Source organism: Labrus bergylta, chromosome 12 (assembly GCF_963930695.1).
Source record: "Labrus bergylta chromosome 12, fLabBer1.1, whole genome shotgun sequence".
Classification (NCBI taxonomy): domain Eukaryota; kingdom Metazoa; phylum Chordata; class Actinopteri; order Labriformes; family Labridae; genus Labrus; species Labrus bergylta.
The window spans coordinates 14,096,361-14,122,685 of record NC_089206.1 but is presented as its reverse complement, the minus strand read 5'-3'; the positions used below and the strand labels follow the sequence as shown (position 1 = coordinate 14,122,685).

General features: G+C 40.6%; 1 protein-coding gene across 1 annotated transcript in view; it reads left to right on the top strand.

Annotated features, from left to right (window-relative positions):
- The window catches only part of kcnd3 (potassium voltage-gated channel, Shal-related subfamily, member 3), a 102,415-nt gene that overhangs the window by 66,212 nt on the left and 9,878 nt on the right, over nucleotides 1-26,325 (top strand). Inside the window, exons 3-4 of the mRNA XM_020650068.2 lie at nucleotides 15,451-15,619; nucleotides 26,100-26,201. Of these exons, the coding sequence (XP_020505724.2) occupies nucleotides 15,451-15,619; nucleotides 26,100-26,201 (271 nt within the window). The remainder of the gene's footprint in view (nucleotides 1-15,450; nucleotides 15,620-26,099; nucleotides 26,202-26,325) is intronic.

Genomic DNA, 26,325 nt, shown 5'->3' with positions numbered 1-26,325 from the left:
CTGAAATTAAAATTTCATAGTGCCTTCCTGTAGCCTGCCCTCTTTCCTTTGCAATCCCACACTCCCTGCTGCCACTCTCTCCCTCACCTCAGAGATCAGTGAAGACACAATCAGACAGAATCGATACACGGAATGTAAGAGTAGGTCAGCTCCAACACTCTCTCAGTGCCACAATACATCACACGACCTCACCTGACGGTCCAGCCGCTGCTTTGACAGGCAAAAGAGATCAACAGGTCTGTAAGTGTTTTGTAATATTTTTTAAATATCTAACTTACTTCGAATGTTAACATTGTAAATCAAATAAATGTATTCCTGAAGATTACCCATTTTTTGATTGGTCTACTTTTGAATGGTTTTCAATGTCAAACGACTCAACAGATGTTCTCGTTCTAGCTCTGACTTGTCTCTACAGGGTGTTGTATCCACACTTGCAGTAACACAATCCCAGTCCTCATTACATGACAGGATACATGACTAGCTAATTCTCCCATCAAAACCTAACCTGGCAACCCGACACTTCCCCTAAACCTGCCTGACCAGGTGCTGCTGACAACGCGGTCAAGGATCAAATGGCTTTGCACGATTTTGCACATTAACCTACATCTCCGTTCTTATTCAATGACAAGGTGCGGTCATTTAAGGGTAGAGTTGCAGCGTGGGATGAAACTGGCCGCAATATAGGCTTACAGAAGGAGCGGGGATGTAACTTGGCCCAGCACTAAAGGGCCAACATGTCAGTTCAAAGGCTGCCCTTATTTAGAAAAGGGGGAAATGCCAGGAATGAATTAGTGATGTGTTTGAAAGCTCCAGAGAGGAGGAGAGTGGGGACTGGGAGATAAATATTGTCTGTCATAGTAATATAAACGTGTGTGCGGGATGCACATCTTGATGTGAGGGTGGTTTTATGTTCAAGAGACTACGTAAATGTGAATACTTGTGAGAATGTACAGTATGTATTTACAGTGACACTCCACAGCTTCTATCTTACACCCACACGGCCAAACAAAAACACCTACATACACATCTCCCCCACCTGTCTGTTCAGCCCTTTTCCCTGCTGTGAGTCATCTGCCCAGTTGGAGCTCACACACATGTAGCGCACACACACACACACACACACACACACACACACACACACACACACACACACACACACACACACACACACACACACACACACACACACACACACACACACAGGTGACAAATTCCAATAAACTCAAAGCAGTTTTCCAGTATGTGTGCACAGACTGTCTGACATTTGGTCTATGCCCTGGGGGCTTCTGCACATCCTTTCCACCCCAGCAAAGAGGCCTGTCACTGGACCTCCTTGCTCCCACAGGTAGCCTCCCTCCCTGGAGCTCACCTGTTATCTCTCAGCCTCCTGAAGCTTTACCATGACTGCCCGGGGTGTTGCCTCTGTTGATTCACACACACACACTCTCTCTCTCTCTCTCTCTCTCTCTCTCTCTCGCTCTCTCACACACACACACACACCTTTACACACACACAAATAACATACATGCCAGTCTCGCCAGGCAGTGAAATAGGACAGGAGGCTGGGCTGGAGACACCTCTCCTGAGCCTTAGTGATGCCCTAGTTTCTGGTGCAGCCTACTTTTCTTCACTAAAACTCAAATCCAGACAGCTACCTTCATCCACAAACACTGACCCATTCTGACAGGATGACCATGGCTGGTTTTGGATGAGTTTTACAGCTTTTTATTTTTGCATTTAATGAACAAAACTGGCTTTTGCGTGGTGCCCATCTAAGCCTGCATTCACTAGTTTAAGTCAATGTTAACGCTCACTAATATGTTTGGGTGTTGCTGTTTTTATTCACCTTTTTGCACTGTCACTACCTATTGTGACGACCACTCTATTTTTGCGTTTAGCTTTGCCTGTATTTGCTTTTTGTCCGATTGTTGTGCGGGTATCTCCTTTGCCATTTTTGAAAAACTTTTTACAAATAGAAATTTCAAGTTGTGATGACACATTTTTATCTCAGAAACTCTGTCCGGATAGCACATTGACACACCTTTTAGCAGATTTAGAGCTCTAGATAGCTGCATCGACTGCCTCTCCATCACACTTAGTCATAGATCAGAACAGTCGATGCTGCCGTAGTACCGAACAGTGATGAGAAGAGCCATGTTGGCCGTGTTCACAGTCAATAAGTCAGGCAGTGTAAAACAGAGTGTGATAAGTCTGGCCTGCAAGAGCCAATATTATTGGCTGCAGATAAACAATCTGACAGAGACATCTTTGATTGAAGGAGGGGTGAGCCCAGAGTATGTTTCAACTCCTCCTATCCCTGCATTCACTTTCAGAGATGGAGTGAGAGCCACCAGGGGTGAAATGAGATGTGCTTTTACTATAATTTCAGCCCAGCAATGTGCATTTTCGTGCTCTACAGCACCAAAAAGTGCCTCTCAAAACCTAGTGGAGTATGAATTACACTTAAACCAAACAGGCTGAGTGTTCACCCCTGATATTTTATATTAGCGCTAAATGCTAACTGTGCAAGCCCTGCTACCACAAATTTGTTTTGCTACCACTAATGGGTAACTTAGCCTGGCTCTAATGTAACCTGCAGCTGATGTTAATGTAACCCTTTTAACCGTGGTGACATGGCTTTCTGTGTGCAGCACTCCCGAGGTCCCTATGACAACAGGCTATATCAAAGAACTGAATACAGAGGCTGGCTTTTGTGTTGCAGTGAAGGACGAATGAGAGAGTATTCAGTGAGTTTCAAGAAGCTCACAAAATATTGGAAAGTACACTATATTTAAGTCATATAGAGGGGCATAAAGACATGAAAAAAATACACGTAAGGCTCTATTCATCTTCCTCTAACACCACTTAGTCTTAGGTTAAGGGTTAAGGGTTAAGATTAGGTTTTAAGGATCCTAATTGATTAGAAAGGTAACAATTCAATCAGGAAAGTCCACCAGCTACATGATGTGTATCTGCTTCAGCTGTGGAGTCACATGGGACCTCAACCAGGATCAGGAGCTTAATCAATTCCCATCTCCTTGAGGGAAAAAGTTCAATGGATCAATACTTGAGTCAAGTCAATCATTGTAGACCTGCTGTACCTCTTGGGCCTTTGAGGGTCTTTCTCATATTGGGTTTGTGTGCACATTTGGTTTCTTATTGACACGCACATTGAACTGGAATGCTTGCAGTAGCTTCCCAAGAAGGACTTGAACCAAGGCAAGAAGAACAATCTGTGGAAAAATAACATGTGTGTCACTATTGAGGGTGCAAAACATAAATAAAGCAACAAACATCGAAGAATAATGTTGACTGAAGGCACACATATGTGCAAGCCTTCATTCATTTTCGCAAACACAGACCTAAACCACACATAAATCTGTGTACTTCACACTCAAGGACTGGGGGGAAATTGTCTGCCAAAGTAAAACAAATACAATCCCTGTGACCTGAATGGGAGTCAGTAGATCTGACACCCTGCTTTACTATTCTCTCTCCCTTTTTCCTATCAATTTATGTCTCCTCCCCCGGTCTCATCTGCAGTCTGCCTCTGTCGGGGTCACCCCTCGAATCCCAGAGCAGAGCTGCCTTCTCTTTTGTCTCCTCCTCATTTCAATCTCTTTATCACATTTGCATTTCCATCGCTTCCTCTTTCTTTAATGTGTTTTTTTTCATATTCTGTGCCTGTTCCCTCTTTTATTTGATCCCTGTGTGATATCTGCACTGGGACCAGCCTGCAGGGTCACCTCACTGTTATGACCACGGGCACACTGCAGAGTAGAGATGACCCTTAACCTCCCTGGTACTGACCTTTTTTTTTTTATTTCTCCTAGCTCCAGCCTTATCTCTCCACACAGCCTTGCCTCTTTTCATCTTTGAACATCAGTTCCAGCAGGGCTCAAGCACAGGGAGGATATGGAAGGACCAGAGTGATCTGAAAACATGTGTAAGGCAAAAAAATAAAATAAAAATAAGAAAAAGCACATAGGATACAGTCTGATCAAAGAAGTGCTGAGCAGAATAAAACCAAACTTGGAAATGTATTCCATTTCAGACATTTTAAATGTAGGTCCTTCTGACCTCTTTGTTGAGATAGAAGACAGAAGTTCAAACAAAAAATCACAAAGAATATTAAAAGAGCAGGCTAGTTTGAAAGTCTAGAAATAAATGCTATTAAAGATCAAATGTTTGTAATCTGAGGCAAATAGCAACATTGCAGCCATTTTTATCCAGCTTCATCATTGTTGGTCATATAATGGCTTAAATTACCCTTCTGTCCAGATAGCGAGGAAGGAATACAAAGGAATTGAGAAGAGCTTCTAGTGTCAGTGAATCACAGTCAAGCTCTTGTCTCTGGTGTTGAAAATTGATGCAAAGGCAAAAGAGTAAAAAACTGCCATTCTTCTTTGCTGGCTGCATAAGTCAAGGAATCCTCATTAGGGCACATTTTATATTGTCAATTGTGTATTCATACATTTGCTTATTTAGGGGTGAGGCTGAGTCGACTTACAGTTGAGTGATAGGTCAGAAGCATCATAGCTGTTTGCCAGGAGGTTTAAGGATTTACATGAACAAGTAATGAAGAAGAATTGTGAGGGAAGGATGCCTTCAATGTAGTTATTTCAGAAAATGTATGCAACTATACTGTGTGTACTTAGATACAATACTTTACATCAAACATCAGTGCAAAAAAAAAATTAAATTGACCTTATAAAATTTTTATTAAGAGTAAGGATGAAGTAAGAAATAAGACTACTGCCATGCTAGCAGGCCTGTTAGGGTTACAAGACGTGTAGTACTTTGATCTAAATGCTAACTTTAGCAATGCTAGCATTCTCACAATGATACCTTTGATGATATCCTGATGTTTGGTTAATTTTTTCATCTTTGTTTTGTAGTATCTTTGCAGCTACAGCTAAGGCGAATGGAAATACCAATGACTTTGCAGGTTGTCAAGAAAGGAGAAAGGTTTTTCTAGAAAATAATTCATATTATTTGGTACATGAATGTGTATACCAATTTTCACCCCATCGAATGGTTGTCTAAAAAAAATATCTGACCTTGACTGAGGGCAAAAGGTTACAAGGCAACATGTCAGTGAGGGTCATCCGCTAGGCACTATGAAGGTCTGCTGAAAATTCCCTCAGGAGGGATATTTTAAAAAGATATTTCCGTCTGGAACAAAGTGGTGAACCAACCAACCGTCAAGCTGATTTTGCAATCCTCTGAACCACAATGTCCTTCCTACCTGCCAACACTGATGATCTACCTTTAATAAACCACCATCAATATATCAGAGCTTTAATTCTGTGCTCGACAATGTAATTGCTGTCTTGTTCTCTTTTGTTCTTCCCTCTCCTCTCTGCAAACACTGCTGACTGTGATGTCACGCGCTACTGGAGAAATATATCACTAAAGTTGTGCGAGTTACAATTGTCTTACCCACTCTCTAAGTTTGATTTCCTGGTGAAAGTGTTGGTGGTACGACTTTCCTCTAATTTGTTGTTTTCTTGCATACAACAAAAGTGATCAAACTGGGTGTTCAATTTTATCTCAAGAAATACACGTCTCAAACTGAGCTTGGTGAGTTCTCATTTGCAGCTTAATTGAACCACATATCAAGGTTATTGTGCCCCTGCTCCTCAACCTCTCTTCTCTGCCACACACACTGCTCAGTATTGCCAAGCGCGAAGCGATAGATGGCCTCCTGTTTCAATTACTAACAGCCAATACTTGTTTAATCCATGCATTCACTCCTATCAGCCCTTTGAGGGTTTAACATATTTCAGCAGCCGGAGAGATATCCCTTTTATTAGGAATGCGTGCATAACCACGCTGGCTTTTATTAAAAATAGACATATTATTCATTCACAGATACACACTTGCAGGTGCATAAACGTGTTTAATGGCTCTGCTATTTCCTGTGAAATATACTGTATTCAGAGCAGTCAGCAGTGCAAGCTTTTGGGACTTGGTTACCTCTGATGTAATTCATATTTAAATGTTGTTATGCTCCCTCTCTGCTGGTAATTGTGTTTGCACTTCCTGGTTACTCTTGGAAGTGGATTCACTGAAGCATTTTGTTGATAGCAGTCTGGTAATCGCTAATTACAAAGACAGGCACAAACACACATAGGCACACGCACGCTCATTCACACACAAATGAGCAAAGCTTGTAGCGGGGTTCCCTGCTATCATTCACTGACGTCCTGGCAAGGAAGTGTACCCACGCTGCTTAATGTTACTCTAGAAAGAAGCATCATTTGTAACATAGATTTTTTTTTTAGATGTCTTGATTTAAATTCTCCACTCACTGCTTTCAGTTGCAGGAGCACAGACAAGTACATTAAGGCAATGTGACTGCTCCTGGCTGTTCCCTCATATGGCAAACGTGTTAGCAAAAAGAAGATTTATTACAAAATCTTGGAGATACTGAGCAACAACAGCATTCATTTTGAGTAATGTTTCCATAAATTAAATGACAGTAAGTCTCATATTTCCTCTCCTGTTGTTTTTATCTCTTATAACTAATGAGAACAAAATGTGACTCTAAGCTGTGAAATAGCCCAGAAACTGTCTACTCCTTTTTGCTGAGCAAAAAAACGGTATCAAAGTAACTCCTGGGGGGTTGATTAGAGTAGTACCCCCCCCCCCCCCCCACATGAAACCCATGTGCTAAACAACACCAAAATGATCCATAGTGCCAATCACTTTATTTCTCACTTGCTGTAACACATTCAAGAAGAGATACTTCATTGTTTTGGGTAAAACCCATTTAATGTCTTCTCTTGGCTTTAGCATTCTGACTATTTTTTTTTTTTTCCCTGTCTTTGTGCTTTTTTCCGGATCCACACTTTTTTCTGTGTGTTTCCACCATTCTGAAAAACAGTCGCACAATATGTACAGTTTATAAAATGAAAGATTTTTGTAGGGACATCCCTACACAACCCAAACAAGGAACAAAGAGATGCTAATAACCCTACATGATTTTGTATTGGCCTGTTAATAACCAAAATTCTTAACATTCTGCTTATAACATGACCACTTATCAGAGATTATATGTTGTATGTCCAGTAATTAGACTTAGACTTTCTTTCTGAGTAATAGCTCAGGTGATATAACTAAGATCTCTTTGTGTTTCATGTATCCATTTTAAACCACATTTTAAAAACATAGAAAGCTTTGCAAAGTCAACATAAGGATGCATCCCTGCAAAGTGTCAAAGTGTGTGCAATTCCACATCATGATGTAGCAAACTTAGTGTGGGTAGCAGGGAAGTGGTGGCGATCCCTCAGTGTGATTCACTGTAAGATTAGTTGTGATGTGAGTGATGGTAATGACCTTTCCTCTGTGTGCAGTGTGCTGTGAGAGTAATGCCCCTCACTTTATCAGCTTATCTGTGTGTTCCTTTCCCTCATTCTCCCCTCATCTCTTGAAATGTAAAGGCTAAGAAAATGGATTTTGCAGTTGTGGCTGAAAAGGAACACTGACTTTTACAATGTACCAAACATGGGTTTAGATTTTTTAGAGTGAATAAAGTGTGTCTTTTGTTGCAAGAATGTTCTGCCAGGGAGAGAAGAAACCTTTTTGTGTTCTGTGTAAAGGAAACATTATATTGTACTACACAAACGAAGCAGAGCAGCACACACGAAAACAAATGCATCAATCAGCCTATGGTGCAAACTAAGCACTTACAGTAGCTCTCCCAAATAACAATGCAGATATCAAAACTTGTCTTTACATGGAGTTATGTTTGAGAAATGGCAATTGAAGCTGAATTCTTACCACCTCTTATCATGCAGTTACTTTCACAAAGTCAGTGCAATAGCAAGTCCTTAATACTTCAGTAACAAAATGGTTAATTTTAACCTAACAATGTTGCATGAGCTATGATAAACCACCAACAGAAGAAAAAAACAAAAAAGAAACACACAATTGGTTGTCATTTCCTGGTTACATGCATGAAACATAAGCATTACATGAGCAATATGTAACTCTGACACCTAGAGTTTAAAATTTGGTACTGCAGTCCAAATTCAAAACATTGGAGAGAGCTGTCTCCTCCTGTCCCCTCCTTCCTAGAGCCGATGGGCAATGCTGGTTGCCTTGTCACAGACACTGAAGCTTCAGTGTTTAGCCAGCTCGGCATCGGTCTTGAAACCTTTCTGCGTTCTAACCCCTCTCAATTTTTCAAAAGCATCTCCAATATTTATCCTAGTTTTACCACATTTCTGATCGTGGAGCTTATTACCATTTTTGGTAATAATACCAAGGCTTTTTAGTTCAGGTAGAACCAGTTCGCTTTCCCGGGTCCATTACTGCAGCACAAACCGAGGGGCATCCAAAACGGTCTGGAGAGTTGCTCATGGTTATTGATGCAATTCAGATGCCATTCAAAGAGCAGTCATTCATACGGGGGCTGCATACTGTTTAAAAGTTCAGGATATACTTGCTGTGGAAACCACATTCAATCCTTTTCAGTCAGTTTATGTCTCTATAGCCTTGGCTTCTGAATGGGTTGTTTCAGTTGTACGAGGCCGGGCTATGTGGGCAGATATTTGCAATTTTGTAGTAACAACATTTGTAAGATTACACCCATACAGAAAAATCTGAACGCATTCTGTCTGGAAAGTAATTGACATTGCCCCAAGTAAGGGCATTTTATGTTGCCAAATTTCTAACATCAGTTGAAATAAAAATAAATAAACCATTAGACTTTGTCCTGATATGTAGTTCCTGTTCAAAAATCCAAATGTGTTGCTTTTTATAACTGGATCTTTCCTCTTTACTAAAGATCATGAAGCAACACTCATGATGAGACATCCTCAAACAGAATCGCTACTTTAAATGTTCTTGAATGTCTTAATAAGCACACTTGTTAGGCAATCAGTTTTATGAGTTAAGTCTTATTCAAGCCCCACGAATCCAGATCATAATCAGAGTTCATGCTGTGAGTAGAGTCCAAGGGGATTATTACAACCCCATTGTATCTCATTCAATCCATATTCAGACATTGTTTAATCGTTATTTAACTGAACACATTCAACCCGCTGCATATTAGGATCCACGCTGTCTGAATCCTTATCTGTTTGTCGACTCATTCAGTCTGAGCCGTTCGCTTACATTATCACACGCTTGCTTCTTCATCTACTACTGCATTTGTCTCACAACTGTTATTCCTCCACCTCCAGTTTTTCTTGCCTTCCTGTGGTGGCATTTTTTTCCCGGCTTTCGAGCTGATTGTAGATCGTTGTCAGATCCCTGAAGAGCCATGTGCCATCAGAGTCACTTCCATCTGAGTGACTGGCCATGAAATGTCGGATAATTGTACAGATGGATGGATGAAGGTTAAAACTCAGCCCAAAAGAGCCCAGCTTCACTGAACTATGACAGGTTCCTCAACTATCTCTTATGGCATATCTTCTTACTGGTCTAACTGAAGCAAAAAATAGGAAATGTATAACGTACCATTATTTGCATTATTTGTGAGTTGTTATATACTTACTGATTTAGTGCCTCTCATTTTTAAGGCAGTTATCCAAAACATGATTTAATATGCAGAGCCGCTTAAAGACATGTAGGCTGCTATCATAGTAATCGATGTGGAACAAGAACTGTGATTTCGGACTGTTGTTGCGGTTTTCGCATTGTGGGGTGAGTGTGCGTGAGCAGCAATACAGACAGAAGCTACAGTAGCTGTCCATGGTACTGAAAACTCCCAGATTCACTCAGCCTGAGTCAGCTCAAGCAGTCTCCCCTGTTTCTGCTTTGCTTACTTTAAATACCATTACTTATACATGTTATTATGATATCCTGTGTTTATTTTTCCTTTATCATTTCAGGATCTTTCTAAGCCTGTATTAAAGTAGACCCACTCACCCACTCAAAAACACTGCATGCACTAACCCCTTCAGTAGGTGTTTTCAGTCCTCTCTGGGATAAATCCCCACATTTAAAGCGTGTGACCCAAGCAGAATCATTTAGGCTATATCTGAGGCGAACGCAGGAAAATTGCTGAGGAATCACATGGGATTTGGTCTGTAAATGAAAACCCAACTCTCAACCTCATCGGTCTCTTTCGCTCTCTCTCCTTCTCTCTCTCTTTTTCTCTCTCACTCTCTTCCTCTCTCTCCCTCTTTCATTCTCTCTCCCTCTCTCCCTCTCTCTCCCTCTCTCTTCCTCTCTCTCTTTTTAGGAGGAGCTCCTTATACTTAGCATTACAATAAAAACAGTATTATGATCTCGCAGCACATACATAAAAGCGGTTTATGATGCAAAATGAAAACAAATTCCAGCGATAAATATTACTCAGCATTCAACAGTTAATCTCAAGCCTACTGTGCAGATTGTTTTTTATATCTCTGTACAATAAAAAGGCAATACAAAATACCCTTTACAAAGTATATATGTATGTAATAAGTTTACTTTGAACTGTTTATTAGTCATTATGAATGTGCCTGTTGTCACTTTATGATGATCACCTTCATACTTGTTGTTAAGTACCAGTGGTGTTTACATAAGTGGCAGCAGGTATTTAAGTAGGATGAGCTGTGTCTTGTTGACCTGACGTGACATAACCTGAACTTCCATCATCACAAATCTGTGTTTCTGTCAGCTCTCAGACCATCTCTGATAAACCCATCCATCACACATGACCTCACAAGAGAACTCAGTCACTCTCAAGAACACCCCTGCCCTCTCCCTTTCTTTTCCCCAGACCATCATCTATCCTTCCTAGACTTTATTAATACAACCCACTGAGACCTGGCCCTGGTGTGATGGGATGTGACAACCTTGACCGAGGATTGACCTGCCAACCTGACCTGAATTTTTTTTGAAAGTGTGTATAGGGACATACATACAACATATGGGAAAAGAAATCAAGATGTAACAACACCACTTTTCCCCCCAGATAGCAACTAAAATAACTTTGAGTGCTGACTGAACTAAATGCAACTTGAATACAAATAGGCTAAAATTACAAATTAAAAGATGCACATACTGTTTATGGAAAACACTCAACTCAACTCAACTTTATTTATATCGCACTTTAAACACAACATAGTTGATCCAAAGTGCTGAACATTGCAGAAACAAAGCATTAGAAAGTAACAGACAAGAACAGCAACAATAAAAAAAAGAAAAAAGAAAAGAACAAGTGACAGTTAATTCCAGTGTAACACAAGACTAACAGAGCTATGGGTTTTTGTGTTTGATGGGTTACTGAACGTTAAAGGCGATTGAGTATAAATATGTCTTAAGGCGAGTTTTAAAAACACCAATAGTGGGAGAGAGACGGATGTCTGGGGGCAAAGAGTTCCACAGTTTTGGTCCTGCAATAGAAAAAGCCCGTTCCCCATTGCACCTTGTCCTGGATCAAGGCAGTGACAGAAGGTTTTGTGCTGATGACCTAAGATCTCTCACCGGCTGATATGGGGACAGGAGTTCTGAGAGGCGACTGATTGCTTTCTTTTTTGCAAGCTTTGATTGACCTTCTGCTGGCATCACGCTGTTGTTTGTTATTTTCAAACATTATTTTGCTGCAAAGTCAAAGTTGGATTTTGGATGTAAAGCTGTAATGGTACTGGATCAGTGCATTTGAAGCATGCTCATAGATATCCGATACTGACATTTTGGCCCAATAAGAGGAAAATAATTATTATATAGATTTGTTCTATTTATACTATTCAGTACCAGATATGTATCAGACTCAGATGTTTATTATATTAATACCAGTTTCAGTAGATTATTATTATTATTATTATACTGATACCAGAATCATTAGATATTTATTATATTGATACCAGTTTTCAAACTACTACTAGTAACCTACTACCTGATGCCATGTGCAATAGTATATGGAACCACTTGTGCAATAACGTGTTCAACTTGTGTTCTTATCACTGAATATACACACAAAATTTTGTTACAACTGCAGTTCTGTTGTTGGCTCTTCAACTATTTGATCTATTGTTTTTTTATTGATTTAATTGTTCACTGTGTTCATTGTGTGTGTGTGTTTTTTTTTGTTGGCTGTCCTTGCTCTCTGCTGCTGTAACACGGTAAATGTCTCCGTTGTGGGATGAATAAAAGTGTATCTTACATCATCTTATCTTAGTATCAGTATTCATATCAGATTTCAGTATTCATATCAGATTTCAGTATTCATATCAGATTTTTTCGTGTGTTAGAATGTTGTTTAGGACGGAGAAAGAGGATTGATGGAGACATCATACAAAAAAAAAGCTTCCTGGTGCTCTGGGAAGAGTCTGCTGAGAAAATGTCTCTCCATCCAGTTTTTTTTTTAACTTTCACTTTCTTCCATTCACTCTCCATCGCTAAGTTCAGAGGAGTCAAAACGGTCCCACCATTCCCCCACGCAGGAGAGGATAAAAACAAACACTCTGCCTCACTTATCGCTAACAGACACACACACACATGCGCGCCACCTATTATAGCTTTCACTTTCTTTAATGTGTGCGTTTGCAGCTTTATCTTGGTGCCATGTATAATGGCTCAGAGATGGTATCATCAGAGACAGGCCAGCTTGACTAAATGGGAGCGGCAAATTGACTGTAGTATTAGGAGAGAAGGGCCTCTATCTGGCGATCTGATATGGTCCCATTAAAAAAGACTTGCAGATAAATATGATTAGCGTTTCATTCCTCCTAATGGAAACATTGTCTGAAGAGGGGGGGGAGATGAAATGTTTTGTAGTTATAGGGCCCCTGTTCTGCTGATGGAATTGTTATTGCCTAATTTGGGTAGAAAGACCATTAAAGTGGTTGCTGTGGACGATGAATGTGCTCTGTAAGTATACTCTCACTTATGGATGTGGACCAGAGCTTCACTGTGTGTGGGCAGTGCTTTGTTTTGTTGATGTGAAAACCACCCTCCTCTTAAAGAGCTTCATATTGCGCTTGTTTTTGTTGAATTTCCTGACTAATGACTCTAAGGTTCCATCTCTTGTTTCATCTCCTTCCCCAGAATGAACTGAATGGCTTTTTTTGGGTGTGTGTTTGTGTGTCTTCTTTTGTGTGAGTGCGTTTAACCATCTCCAACAGACTGTGACAGAAGTGCTTCATTAGATTATAGAACCACTATCGTGAACACAAGAGCAGATTATTGTTCATTTATGAAGAGCCTCTGGGGCTCTGTTTGCCAAGCTCCCCCCCCCCCCCCCCCCCCAAAAAAAAAAAGAAACCCCAAAAAAAACCAACAACAACCAGCTCTCTCAGTGATCTGTCAAAATGAATGAAACGGATGAGCGCTATTTAGAAATGTGTTTCTGGATATCTTCAGGACCTGAAACAACTTTCGCAGAAGATGTCAATGAATGTTCCTGTTTTTAACTTTCAATTTCTCAACTTGTTTTGTGTATGCGTGCGTGCGTGCGTGTGTATGAGACTTTTTGAATATGCATGCATGCCTAGCAGCAGCAACAGGTTGATTGACTACTTCTGCACACTGTCAAGTCTACAGGGACCTATGATATACATTACAGATGCATCAGGGGAACAGTGCCGAGGCAGTTGCTTCTTTGTGACATCAGTATCCATTAAAGAATGTGGCTGCCTGCGATATAGTGATGAAATCTATTTTTGATGACAGATCTAGACGGAGGACTTTTCAGAGAAAATGCACAAAATGAGAATTTCTATCTAGACTTTCTGTTTATTGTCCATGTACACTCTGTTGCCAGATTATTACACAGACCAAGCTTAAACAATATAACTGACCTTGTTGAGGGTTACTATATACAGCTTTTGTTCAAAAATGTTTTTAAAAGATGTTGATGTAACTCTGTTTCTTATTTTCTTAAGCATAACTGTTAAAGTTAGCACTATGAATACTAACAGTGTGAAATAAAAGGTAACACAAGTAAAAGGCATGCAGTCAAAAATTGTATCCGTAGATTTGTAAGATCTAGAAAGAAAGTATGCTAAGTCTTACAATACTCATTATTCAGGAAATATAAGCTTTAACAGGGTAAGATGATTAGTTAACACCTTAATGGGTTATTATAACTGATGAAATAAAATGTAAACAGCATTTTAAGGTTGTTGCTGGCTTTGCTAAAGGTTATTTTACATGTTTTCAGATAGGATGTTATATTCCAGGATTTTTGTCATCAGAACAGCAACTAGTAACTATAGAGTAAAGTAGAAGTACTTAAGAGTTCTACTACAGTAGCCTTACCTCTCTAAAATCCTCCTGTATGTGAATTATTCAACGTGGATGTCAGAGAAACCAGCATATCTGTGTAATCTTTTTTCTGCCCCTGACACGTCGCATAGCTTTTGGCTGAGTATGACGAGACGCAGAAGAGACATATTCCCTTGCACCATTTTGTCGCTGTCTTCCTGGCTTGGCGTCTGCTGTGATTTTTTTTCCCTCTCAGCCTTTCAGCACCAACCAAACTGCATACCTGCAAACGATGTGTTCACAAATGAGTGTGTCCATGGAACATAATCCTAATTGCACACGTGCTATGTAGAAAATATACAGTTTTAGAATCACATATTTTTTTTAACAAATTCAACAGAAGAAACACAATACTTACCTGGGATTAGCTTTTTATTTTGCAGGTTAATACACTTTACTGCTAGATTTATTTTTGTAATGCTACCTTACTGATAAGGAATTATTTTCACAGCAGTTTAAACATATCAATCTGCAATGCTCAGTGGTGAAAAGCTTTTGTTTAAGGTTTATTTGTAGCCAGACTTTAAGTCAATTCAAATAAATTCAGTAGAACTTCTTGTTTAGCTGCAAAACAGGAACATATTACCTGCACTTTTTACCCATGAATAAGAAATGAACATCATTAGGAGTAGGGGTTGCTTTTCCAACTTAACTCAGGCTCTTTCAGCTTTTGAGTTTCTTCTACTCAGTCTTCTTTTTCTTTCCCTGTTATTTCCATGCTAAGCTACGTCCTTAGGCAGGCTAAAAGAGGTTGTTTTAATATAGTTATTGTAATTGTGTCGTCTGTTTTTGAACTCGAGACAAGATTGCGCTTGACTTGCAAAAATTTTAGATTGAATTGGGCCAAATGGCTTTTGTGAAATGTCCCTGGCATCCACGTTTTGTCCTCTAGCCTTTCTCTAAAGGTTAATAGTATCTGCTGTAAGGAATGAGTCTGGGGATGTTACTGTGCCATTCAGTGACAGGGCAGGTTTGGTAGATGCCTCTCTCTTTCTCTCTTGAGGTGGGATAAAGTCAGCAGGCCCTTTCAGTTTGTGTTTGGAAAAGCAGGCCTTAAGAAAGAAAGATGGAAGTCTTGCACGAAAGAAATGAATGGGCAGCTCGTTCAGTGGTTGACTTTGTGTGTGTCTCTGCCTGACTGATCTCCAGTCATGTGATACAATTAAAGCTTGAAACTGATTTTATTCAACGTATAATACAACATTTCACTACATTTCTTCCCACTTCCACCTTCTCCCCTCACAGATATGGAGATATGGTTCCTAAGACAATCGCAGGGAAGATCTTCGGCTCGATCTGCTCTCTAAGTGGGGTGCTGGTAATCGCCCTGCCTGTCCCTGTCATTGTGTCCAACTTCAGCCGCATCTATCACCAGAACCAGAGAGCAGACAAGCGGCGGGCGCAGAAAATGCAGGTAAACACATTTTAAACAATTTCCCTTCAGCTGGGCCCAAGAGGGTTGGACCCCAAGAACTTCTCTCTGCCCCACAGGAGAGGACTCAACAGGGGTCAGGTCTTCCCTGGGACAATTGACAATTGTTTCTATAATGCAAATTGACTTACATTCATATTAGTGACACCATGGATTCAGTCCGTTGTTATAGATACATAAACCCTGACATTCCCTTTTCCTTATAACTTTGGAGGTTTTTTCCCTCTTACCCAGAGTCGTACAATAATGATATCCTTCATTAATTGTCTCTGCGTGTCTAGCTGTGTTATCCCACTATAACTTTATTACCTGGTTTGAATGAAATCAAGAGGCAGCTCCCCCCGAAAATATGGAAAATTAAGATAACTTCTTGCCTCTATTTTTAATGAAAAAGATGTTAGATTATATCAAATCAAAGGTGAGTTTCTTTTTTAAAGTTACTCTAAGGAGTTCAAGTACCAACTTTTAGATGAGGCATCCTTTTAGGTTTGGAAGCTATAACTGGGGACCCATGTACTATCAATAACACAACACCTTAAGTTTTAGTGCTTGGTTTTATAAGCCTTTCATTAGAAAAAGAAACTTTAAGGTGTTTAAATTCTAGCAGTACACTTTGTTGTTTAGTTCTTTAATAAATGACTATTTTCCAATGAGACACTTGCATGATGGAAATACTTGTGTGGGATCGGGGGAAAACCTTTTAGTTAACGCTTAACGAGAATCAAGGGACTTGAAATCTCAGAAAAATGCATTTATTGGATTTGAATTTCCGATATAATATTGAAAAATAGAATTACAACAACCAAATCACCTTATTGGAAATCCCAAACTAATCCAAGTTTATGATTTCTTCTTGATCCCAAAAGCATAACAAAATGAGTCACAAAAGAAGATTCTAAAACTTACACCATTTAGCATGGTTTAATCCCATGTACAACTATTACTTGAGCTGAACAATATTTTCTTTCTTGACTTTTTTAAACTTTCTTTTATTGTGAAAAATAGGAAATTCTCCCAAGCTAAAGTCTACCTTTGACTCCAGAACTTAAATGTTATCATGACATAAGCCTTATCCAAAACCCAGGTCTAAATCCTAAAATATCCGGTTAAAGAAGTGAATGACTGCATGATCGTTCTTGATGATGTCCTTGTGAGAAGATGTTATCCCAGTTAGTGTTGTAATGGAAATACACACAGGAACAAATTTCCAAATGGATTATGTAAACTCAATTTTAAACAGCAGAGGATTTAAAGATCATATCTTCTTTTTGGTAAATAGCCCGGCCTTTGGACCTCCAAAGAATCATTTTGTGGTGTGTCCATGAGCCAACTGGGTATTTGCGTCAGCATTAGCCTGAACACACACACACACAGAACTGGGCTGGTTATCATCATTATCGTTTTAGGGCAAGCTGACACTTTTTTGTTCCTCCTGAGATAGACGGTGGTGTGTTTGCTTAGAGCTGGCGGACGTGCACACACTGACACATTTATTCAGAGCCCATTCCTCTCTCTCATCCTTTCTCCCAACTCCTAATAAGGTTTTTTTCACTCCTTTAGCTTATTTCTTCTTGCTCTCTTTCTCTCTTCCTCATCTCCTCTGTGATTACCCTCATCCATCTCAGCACATGCTCTCTGGTTGTAGTTTAAATCTGTGGCCTGACCGCCGCCCCAGTCTTAACTAACTGTAACCTTGTCTGCCAGACAAGACTCTGGTGTACCACAGCCAAGTTTGCAGGGAGGAAAAAGACACACAGAGGGGACAAAAAAGGGTTGAGAGGTTGGAAGATTTTATCTAGATTGAAAACAGGACGGAACTGATGAGATGTGATATGTTGATGGAGAGGAGAGGAGAGGAGTGGAGAGGAGAGGAGAGGAGAGGAGAGGAGAGGAGAGGAGAGGAGAGGAGAGGAGTGGTGACGAGGAAGGCCAGAAGGAAAAAAGTACCAGGGGAGGCAGGGGGGAGAGCTCGAGGCGATGTGTGTCCTAATGCTGTGTTCTTTCCTGAAATAGCTATCACCCAGATGAGGTGCAGGCTGGGAGGAAGGTGTTCATCCGTCTGTTTTTCTGCCTATGTATGTGTGTGTACATCTGTTACAAGTGCATGAATACACATACACATCTGTGTGTGTGTGTGTCCACTGTAATTCCTGTAAGCTCAGGACTGCCCTTGGTCTGTCCCACCTTCCTGTGTGTTCTCCTCTGAGCCACACTGTGGTGCAGTGTCCCAAACAACACCTGTTACCAGACACCCACACCTCCAAAAGCACCCACACCCTTCTCAGTGTAGCATGACGGTGCTGTTGTCATTAACCAGTGCATAATGACTCCCTTAGGCACTTGAATGCCTCCCTGGCTTGCCTGCAGTAAGGTCAGGGTTTTGTTCAGACACCCATACCGAGAAGGTTGTTTTTTTTTTTTTTTTGGTTTCATAACAGTATGACTCAAACTCCTTTTCATTGCCTTTATATTAATATTCCACCTGGATGCTTGGGTCCTTCTCAAAGAGCCAGGTAAAATGATAGGTTTGCAAATGTTTTATTTTACAGCATGTAGAAGACACAACCACATGTGCCATCTTTAATTAGCCCACAGGAGTGATGTTGCCTAGAATTGTAGCTTGTGTGCTTAAAACTAATGGAGTATGTCTTGAATTACATATTGTTCCAGCTTTAGTGGTGAAATCTGAGGAGACAACTAAAACAGCCTCTCCTTAATGCCTCCTTTTAAACATGCTTAAGCTGCAAGGTTCTTTGGATTTCAATATCATTTGTCAGTGTCTCAGAGCCTATTCGATAGAATTGCAGAATTCAGTTTTAACACTGCGCTTCTGATAGCAGTAGCAGGCAGTATTACATTTCTTAATTGTCCATCCATCTGTCAGTGTCCCATTTTTGAGGAAACTCATTCGATTTTGGTGGTCAATGGTCAGGGTCACTGTGACTTCTTGTCCGTGCCATACTTGTGTACTTCTGACGGATCGACCCCAACTGCCATCATTTATTGGTTATTCTCTGCTCACTCTACACAGAAAGGGGTCACGTTTGTGGTTTTAAAGCAAATGTCTCAAAAACAATTGGACGTATTCCAATGTCATCTGGAACAGCTATTACATCATCTTAAATTGTATTATTCTGAGACTTTGGTGATCCCAGGTCTTTTCATTCCAAGCAATAATTATATTAAAAATTCCTTGTATCCAATAATATCTGATGACAAAATAATGACAATCCTCTTAGCCACAGGCGCTCTTTGTGTTACGTTCTCAGCATGCAAGTAGGGTAAACTAATATAGAAAACACTTTTAATATTCTACCTGCTGAACTATCTTCACATCTATTCTATCATTTACTCAAAGGTGCTGTAGCACATCAGTCCAGCCTCACTGAGCTGCTAGCCCGACTGTAGACTCTCGTCTTGTGCAATCTGCACCAACTGGAATGGATTTTACTGCCTTTTATAAAAACTGCTGCTGACATGTGTTCAGCTCATTACACGTTATGTCACATTAATTTAATGCTCTTTGCCTGTAGGTTGGCTGTCTCACACTTTAGAAGATCAGTTAAGAGGGTGTATGATAGAGCCATTACCATTGTGCGGTCCACTCTTTCACTGCTAACGACAACTGTGATCTTTAATGGCTCCCTCGAGCCATGAATTACTCAGACATGCCATATTCTTCAATCCCCCATAACTGTCTACATTACATGTAGTGTTCTTTAATGCTCCATAACCTTAATGACATATGACCTTCTCAGACATAAAGCCAACCATTTAGCAAAGTGTCACTGGTCCTTTAGCATAGCAAAATGTCGTTTGTTCAGCATTTATTACCTGTGTGGGGTTTTACTTTCAAGAAAAATCCATTCTTCCTCTGATCATTCTTTAAGAGTTAAATATGGTATTGAGCCAAAATTTCCTCTTTCACAGTACTTAAACAATGGAAGGAGAGCAGACAGGAGCAAAGAAAGGGGAATAATTGAGGAGTAAAAGTGCAGCATAAGTCCCTCAGCAATTTTCCATCCACCTTTCCCCAGCTCCCCATTTTCTCTCCCCCGTTTTCCCTCCCCCCATCCACATCCATCTTCATTCTGGTCTAATTGTTAGCTGTTCTGGGCTCCCATTACAATTAGCCATCCATCTGGGTGGTGGTGTGCAGACTAGCCCCTGATCTATATCTCACTGCACAAAGGAAAAATACATGAGGATGCCACTAGTTGCATGAAGTATATTCTGTACTCTTTCTTCCTATAGTCCTTAGTGTTTCTCTTTTTCTTCTACAACAGTTTCAAGTTTAAGTCTTTCCTTTCTTTGCACATGATCCCATGAAGAGATCCGCACAGAATATCCTATCTGCAGCTCCTCCTCAGAGCTTATTTGCATTAAGGTATTAATAACCTCAGGTAGGTCCATTTGCAGTTTTGGAATAATACACCTGGCAGAGAGGGAGATTTAAATGGAGGATCACAAAGGGCAAGTGATTAAAAAAGCGAGGGCAGGATTTGTAATGAGCTTAACTTTCAAAGTGTGGCTTGGGTATTCTCCTGGATCTGTAGCTCTGGTTCTGTTAATAATATTAGATCTTCTCAGATGGGCTTTAACCTTGGTGAACAGGGATGAATGCAAAAAAAAAACACTTTTAGTCACACGCTCAGGCATTTATTGTGTGATGTTAAATGCGCAAGCTGCAACTGAATTACTTCATTGTAGCCTCAAGATTGAATTAATCGTCTAAAACGCAGGTATAAAGAATGATGGAGATAATGCAAAGAAGCATTCACAAGAAACTGTTCTTACTAACCAGTGTTGTTAGAGACAAATCAAGTCAAGTCTACACTGTGAGAAAAAAACATTTATTTGTTTTTAAAAATGTTTAGGGCTTAGTTTCAATAAATGCTCCCCGGAAATCGAAATCTTTATGAAGATCTTCGGTTAACCATATCATTCTTAGGGCTTATCAATTGACAGGTTTTCTGTAGATATTGTGATTAAATTGGCATTTATTTGCAGCACAAATTGTACAGTTAAAGAATCCTTGTGCATGGAATATCCCCATCACAACATCTGACATGTAACATCACCTCTGAATATGTTCTCCCTGATCTCATCTATAGGTGTGACTGTGTCTGACAGAAAATTCACACTTAAACATCCTCCTTTTATTCTCCATTAAGGTGTTGCTAAATGCAACTTTCACAGGAACCCAGCTCTAGCTGCATGGTTACACCTTTGACACGCATCATTCTTCACAAATGCACCATCTCAGTTAAGCAGTCCTGTTGAGCTGCAGACTGTTCTGTCTCTCGCTCTGCCCTGTCACGCGCACTGGGCTCATACTTCAGCCCCAACAGCTCCCCCTGCATCCGCCTGTAACCTCTGGCTTGGGTATTACCTCATGAACCCTCAAATCTCTGCATGAAAAACACATTTGTGAGGAGTCATGAGGTAGCAGCCTACAAACCAAACTCGTAACAAAGTTCTGTTCTGCAATCGACATTTCAAACTTGGGTTGTCTGACCAAAAGTCAGAGGGTTGAGTGGGTAAGAGGCTTGTGGAACAGTAAAAAACAGGAGAAAACATTTTGTGGTAAATTCAGAAAATCTTTAATTACTTCAATGACTGTTTTGCTCCATTTCTAAATCACAGAACTCTGAAATCAACCCCTAAGTACGCCCCATAAAGCAACAGTCATGGGTAACTGTTTTGTAACATGGCTTAACGATGATTTTTTTTGGGATATTTTCTTTTTTTAACTCACCAGTTATCTTTTTACTACCTTACATTTCCCCACTTTTACTTGAAATGTATCTAATTTGGGCCAGTTGTTGTCTTCAAACTAATTGAATACTTAATTACTGACCGTTGTCGTTCATGAGCATTACATTTGCTTGTCTCACTTTACAAGAAACAAAACCATGAAAAATGTCTCCTCCCTCCCTCCCTCTCAGTCTCACCCTTTGCTCTAAATCATCTCACTATTGTTTTTATCCGTCCCTCAGAAGGTTGAAGTCTAAAGGTGGAGAAGTCTTCTGGCTGAGAGTGTTTTGCCCTTCTAGCCAATCAATAAAGTCGTCTGCACTTCTCAAAAAGGCAGACCAACAAAAGAAATGAAGAGATGTTGACTGGGGACTTCACTGGGGGGAGGGGTGGGGGGGGGGGTCAAGAGTTCTGCTATGAATGATGTCCTTCATAAAATAAAAACCTGAACACCTGCGTTAGAGCATCTTGCAAGCTGAGGTGGTCTTGTCTCTATAAAGAGGAGCTAATCCAGGCTTAGCAAAGGTATTTTTTCTCTGAGTGGTGTTAGTCCCAGGTTAAGCTGTCTGCTACTGAGACAGATATCCATGGACCGGAGGAGTCTGAGGAGTTGATTTTGACAGAATCAATTATTGAGTTTCCTGACTTCACAAAATCCAACCAAGGTGGATTTTCTAAGAGCCAGTCTTTCCAAAATTGCTTCTTATTTTCCCCGCCATTCTCTCTGGCCATCCTCTTGTTTATGTTCGTGACTCTCTCTCTCTCTCTCTCTGTCTCTCTCTCTCTCTCTCTCTCTCTCTCTCTCTCTCTCTCTCTCCATTTATGTGTGGTGTGTTAACTTAAAGCAACGTACCTCAGAGGAAGTTCGACGCATATTTCCTTGTTGCAGAAATGTCAGCATGTATAAAAAAAAACTCTTTATGTGAGTGACAGTGGCAGCTGCAAAACAAGAAGAGGCTCTTTTTCCACAGCTGTGCGTGCGTGTGTGCGTGTGTGCGTGCGTGCGTGTGTGTGATTGTCAGATGGTCTCCTCTTTCACTTGTCTGGTTCCAAGGCAAGCCTGAGGCAGAACCTAATCTGGTCTCATAGCTCGATTGCTCCACTTTTCACTCAGCCAAATCCTATATAGGCAGTTGACAAAGCTGCAACTCACAAAACGGCATGACTTTTTTTTTTTTTTTTTCAACTTTTACTTTCAAAAAAAAAAAAAAAAAAAAAAAAGAACTTGGAGAAAACTTCCTGGCAATGCTCTGCAGAGCATGGGCATGGGAGCTGTGTGGATACGTGGTGTGTTTTGATCAGCTGTGAATATGCCAGCTCAGATCCTGCAGCTGGCAGCAAATCATGTTAAAATGAAGTATCTGTGTGTGTGCTGGCTTACATCTTACATCTTATAACTGTAATATTTTAATAGTGAATCGTCATCAGTAGTGACTTGATGAAAGCTTCAAAGGAAACAATGTAGAACAGCATATGGATATAGACAGGAACTATAGACATATGGATATAGACAGGAACTATGGCTGAAGCAAGTGGGGGGTGACATGTACTAAATAGCGTCAGGGCTGGGAGTCGAACCTGATACCACTGCAATGAGGACTGTAGCCTGGCCTGCTGTACCACCTGAGCTAACTCAGCGACCCCATCTGGATTATTTCAACCAGTGATTTGAAGCGCCACATGTCTGATTGGTTGGCAGGTCAAACAGAGTTTAGCATTTTTGAAAGCTTCTGTTTTTTCAAAGTCCAGCTGAGATTGCGTTCACTTTTTTCTATTCTTTAAATAGCACTTCAGTGCATTTATTTGAATGATTTATGTTCTTTTACCGGGATGCCATCTTTTTTCTATACATTTGGCTCAATATCGATTTTCTCTTCTTTAGGTAAATTGAAAGCTTTCCCCCCCAACAGCCAATCAAATGTCTTTATTTGATATCATACTTGCATTAAGCAGTATTATCAGTGTTTTATGATGGGCAGACAGTGACACTGATTAACAGCTAAACAACAGCCTGCTCCACAACACTGAGGTAACAGACTTAAAACAACAACCTTAATTAGCTCTCCTGCTTCTCCTGCTTATCTAACAAGCTAACACGGACACACTTCTAGCTTGCTGAATGAAAGAGCAAACAAACAATTACAATGGAGGTGCGCACACAACATTAGTTTGAAGGTGAAAGAGCTCATTATGTGGTCAGCTGCAGCAAGTTAAACAGCATGTCAACATGCCAAAATCAGCTGAGACTATTTAGATGAGGTAATGAGATTAACTTTACTTAAAGTTATAAAACCTACTTCCTTGGACGATTACTTCAATTAACTTTTTCCACATGACTTTAAGGTCTAAATTATGAGTTTAAAGTCTTCTTTCATACAGCATTGTGTTCACTTATGATAAATTACGGTCCCATTTAGAGGAAAGTGATAAAAAAAGGGTACGCTTTTAGGTGGAATTGACATGTTACATCAACTTTCCATTATCCAAGATAGCAATACTCTTCCATCTTTATGCCTATAATGGTCACGTCTGGTTTAAAAAAAAGAAAAAAAGGAAACAAGGACGAGATGGCTATATGAGCAAAAGTTGAGTTTTAAAAACCGCAGCACACAAACCAGTGGGTGGAGTCAGGATGTCAGGGTTGCTACGTCCACGTCTTATACACAGTGCATGGTTACATTTTAATAATCAAGTAGCATCTATATGGGGCCAACATACTTACATACTTTCTATGTGAGTAGAAATACTGTTCCAGTACTGAAATCACTGTTCCAGTACTGAAACAGTGATTGTTGTGTTGTACATGTGACTCTTTGTGTCTCAGTTTGAAGGAATGTGCAGCAGTTACACTTGTTGGCTATGTAACCCTCCCCATGGTGTTCTATGTAGGTGTTAATGAAAGCTCTGTGTCCATGACTTCCCTTCACTACCGTGCGCTCTGAATGATGCTTCAGCAGCAATTCAGGCTCAATCTGTCGTACCATGGCTCTGCCTGAAAGCACAGATGGGCCTCAGACACAAGCACCCGGGTCCCAAAGGCCCTGGGAATCTATCAGAGAACTGCAGAAGTAGATCCAATCTCCCAGGACGTGTTCTTAACATCCCCTCCATTACCCCTGCGCTGCCTGGCAACCATCACCAAAGCCAGAGAGGCTCCCATTGGCTGAGCGCGGTGCCAGAACACAAAGACGGGTTATCCCAAAGGTCTGCAGGAATGCTGAGCGGGCACAAAATGTACATAGGTGTTAGAGTGTGAGGGTACAGAGACAGCGAGGAAAACTTATCAAGGAGAGCACGAGAGAAGGTGAGAGAGACAAAAAAAGATCAAGTTTCAGGGGAACAGAAAGAGGTTGGGGGGGGAAAAATAGAAGGGAGATGGGATGCTGCAGTATAGATGGGCCACTGTGCATGTTTATGTTAACATGCACTCCTGTTTATCTCCCCTGCTTCTTTTTAGATTACTAAATCACAGCATGATCTACCTGCAGGTCAACAAACATTAGCATGTTTCAAATGAAACTCTAGTGAGGGGATGAGCTCGAATCAGCATTCATTATCATTTTTTAACTGCACCAGGTATTTCTGCGACTCCCATATACGGCTGGCATGTATATAAATTGAAATTCAGCTTTGGAGGCGAGGAGTGTGCACATGGAGATATGCAAACACACATCCACACACTCAATTAACCCCCCCCCCCCCCCCCGGCTGAGCATGTGGCTCCTGTTACCAGACAAGCTTTGTGTCTGCTCTTCATTTACACAGCTCGCATTATCCTTCCGCCAATTTCCCTTCAATCAATCCAGCGTTCTATTTTTGAAATTCAGAAAGCAAAGCAACAGAAACACACACACACACTTTGTAGCTGCGCCTCGTCTGACACCCCACTCTTGACTTTGACAGGAAAATGGTGGGCCTTTGAGAAGTGAATGACTCAGATTACACTATCCTGTAAGAGCAGTTCTTGTAATTGAGAGATTTATTGAGACCCACTTTTTCCCCACGGGCCTGTGCATACACGGATCGTTTTCGCACTCATTCAGAAGACGCAGAAGTGTGCTTCAGGTAGAGCAGAAAACTGGAGTGTTGAGTTAGTCTCAAAGCTTACTGGGGTTTAAAGCATTGACTCCAAAGAGGAGTGTTTCTTGTCTTCCTTTGTTCAGTTGTGAGGGAGAAGGAGAGCGGGAAAGTGACTGGACTTCTGGCAAACTGCACTTTTTTTGTTTGATATATTACGCCGACACTAACGATGTAGAGCATATTGGGCCGGGACACTTCCTTCATTTATTATGCTAAACAAAATCTGCTAACATAGCAGCACAATAACAGCCCAAATAAACTGAATCAAGTATTTAAAGTGACACTTAGCTGCTTTATGCATACAGGATTAATTCATACCTGCTCTACTCATAACAGCCTCTGTTACTGATTTCAACCCAGGGAATGTTTCAGTACGAGTCGCCCATAAATCTTTTATAAGTATCAAAGGAGATCAGAGTGAATTTATCACGGGAGATCAGAGTGAATGCTTTAGTAGCACATGTTTGATTTGATCTATAAGATCACAAGTGAGACATCAAGCATGTGAAAGTGCTGTAGCTCAAAGCGATGGGATGTGTCAGGATGATACCCAATCATTCTGACATAGGAGGAGGTGTAGTCACAGACTAACAGGTGGTTTTTGTGGTTGTCTTGCTCTTTGCAGAAAGCCCGCTTGGCCAGGATACGACTATCAAAGGCGGGAAGCTCCAACGCCTTTCTCCACAGCAAGAGAAACGGGCTGTTCAATGAAGCGCTGGAGTTCACGGTAAGACCGCCCTTATTACCACCAAGAAACCCACCTTCACAAGATGTATTTACATTCTTTTATATTTTTGTATCTAACCTCACCTGACCTCTGCATGTCCTTGGGAAAAAAAACACGTCAGACT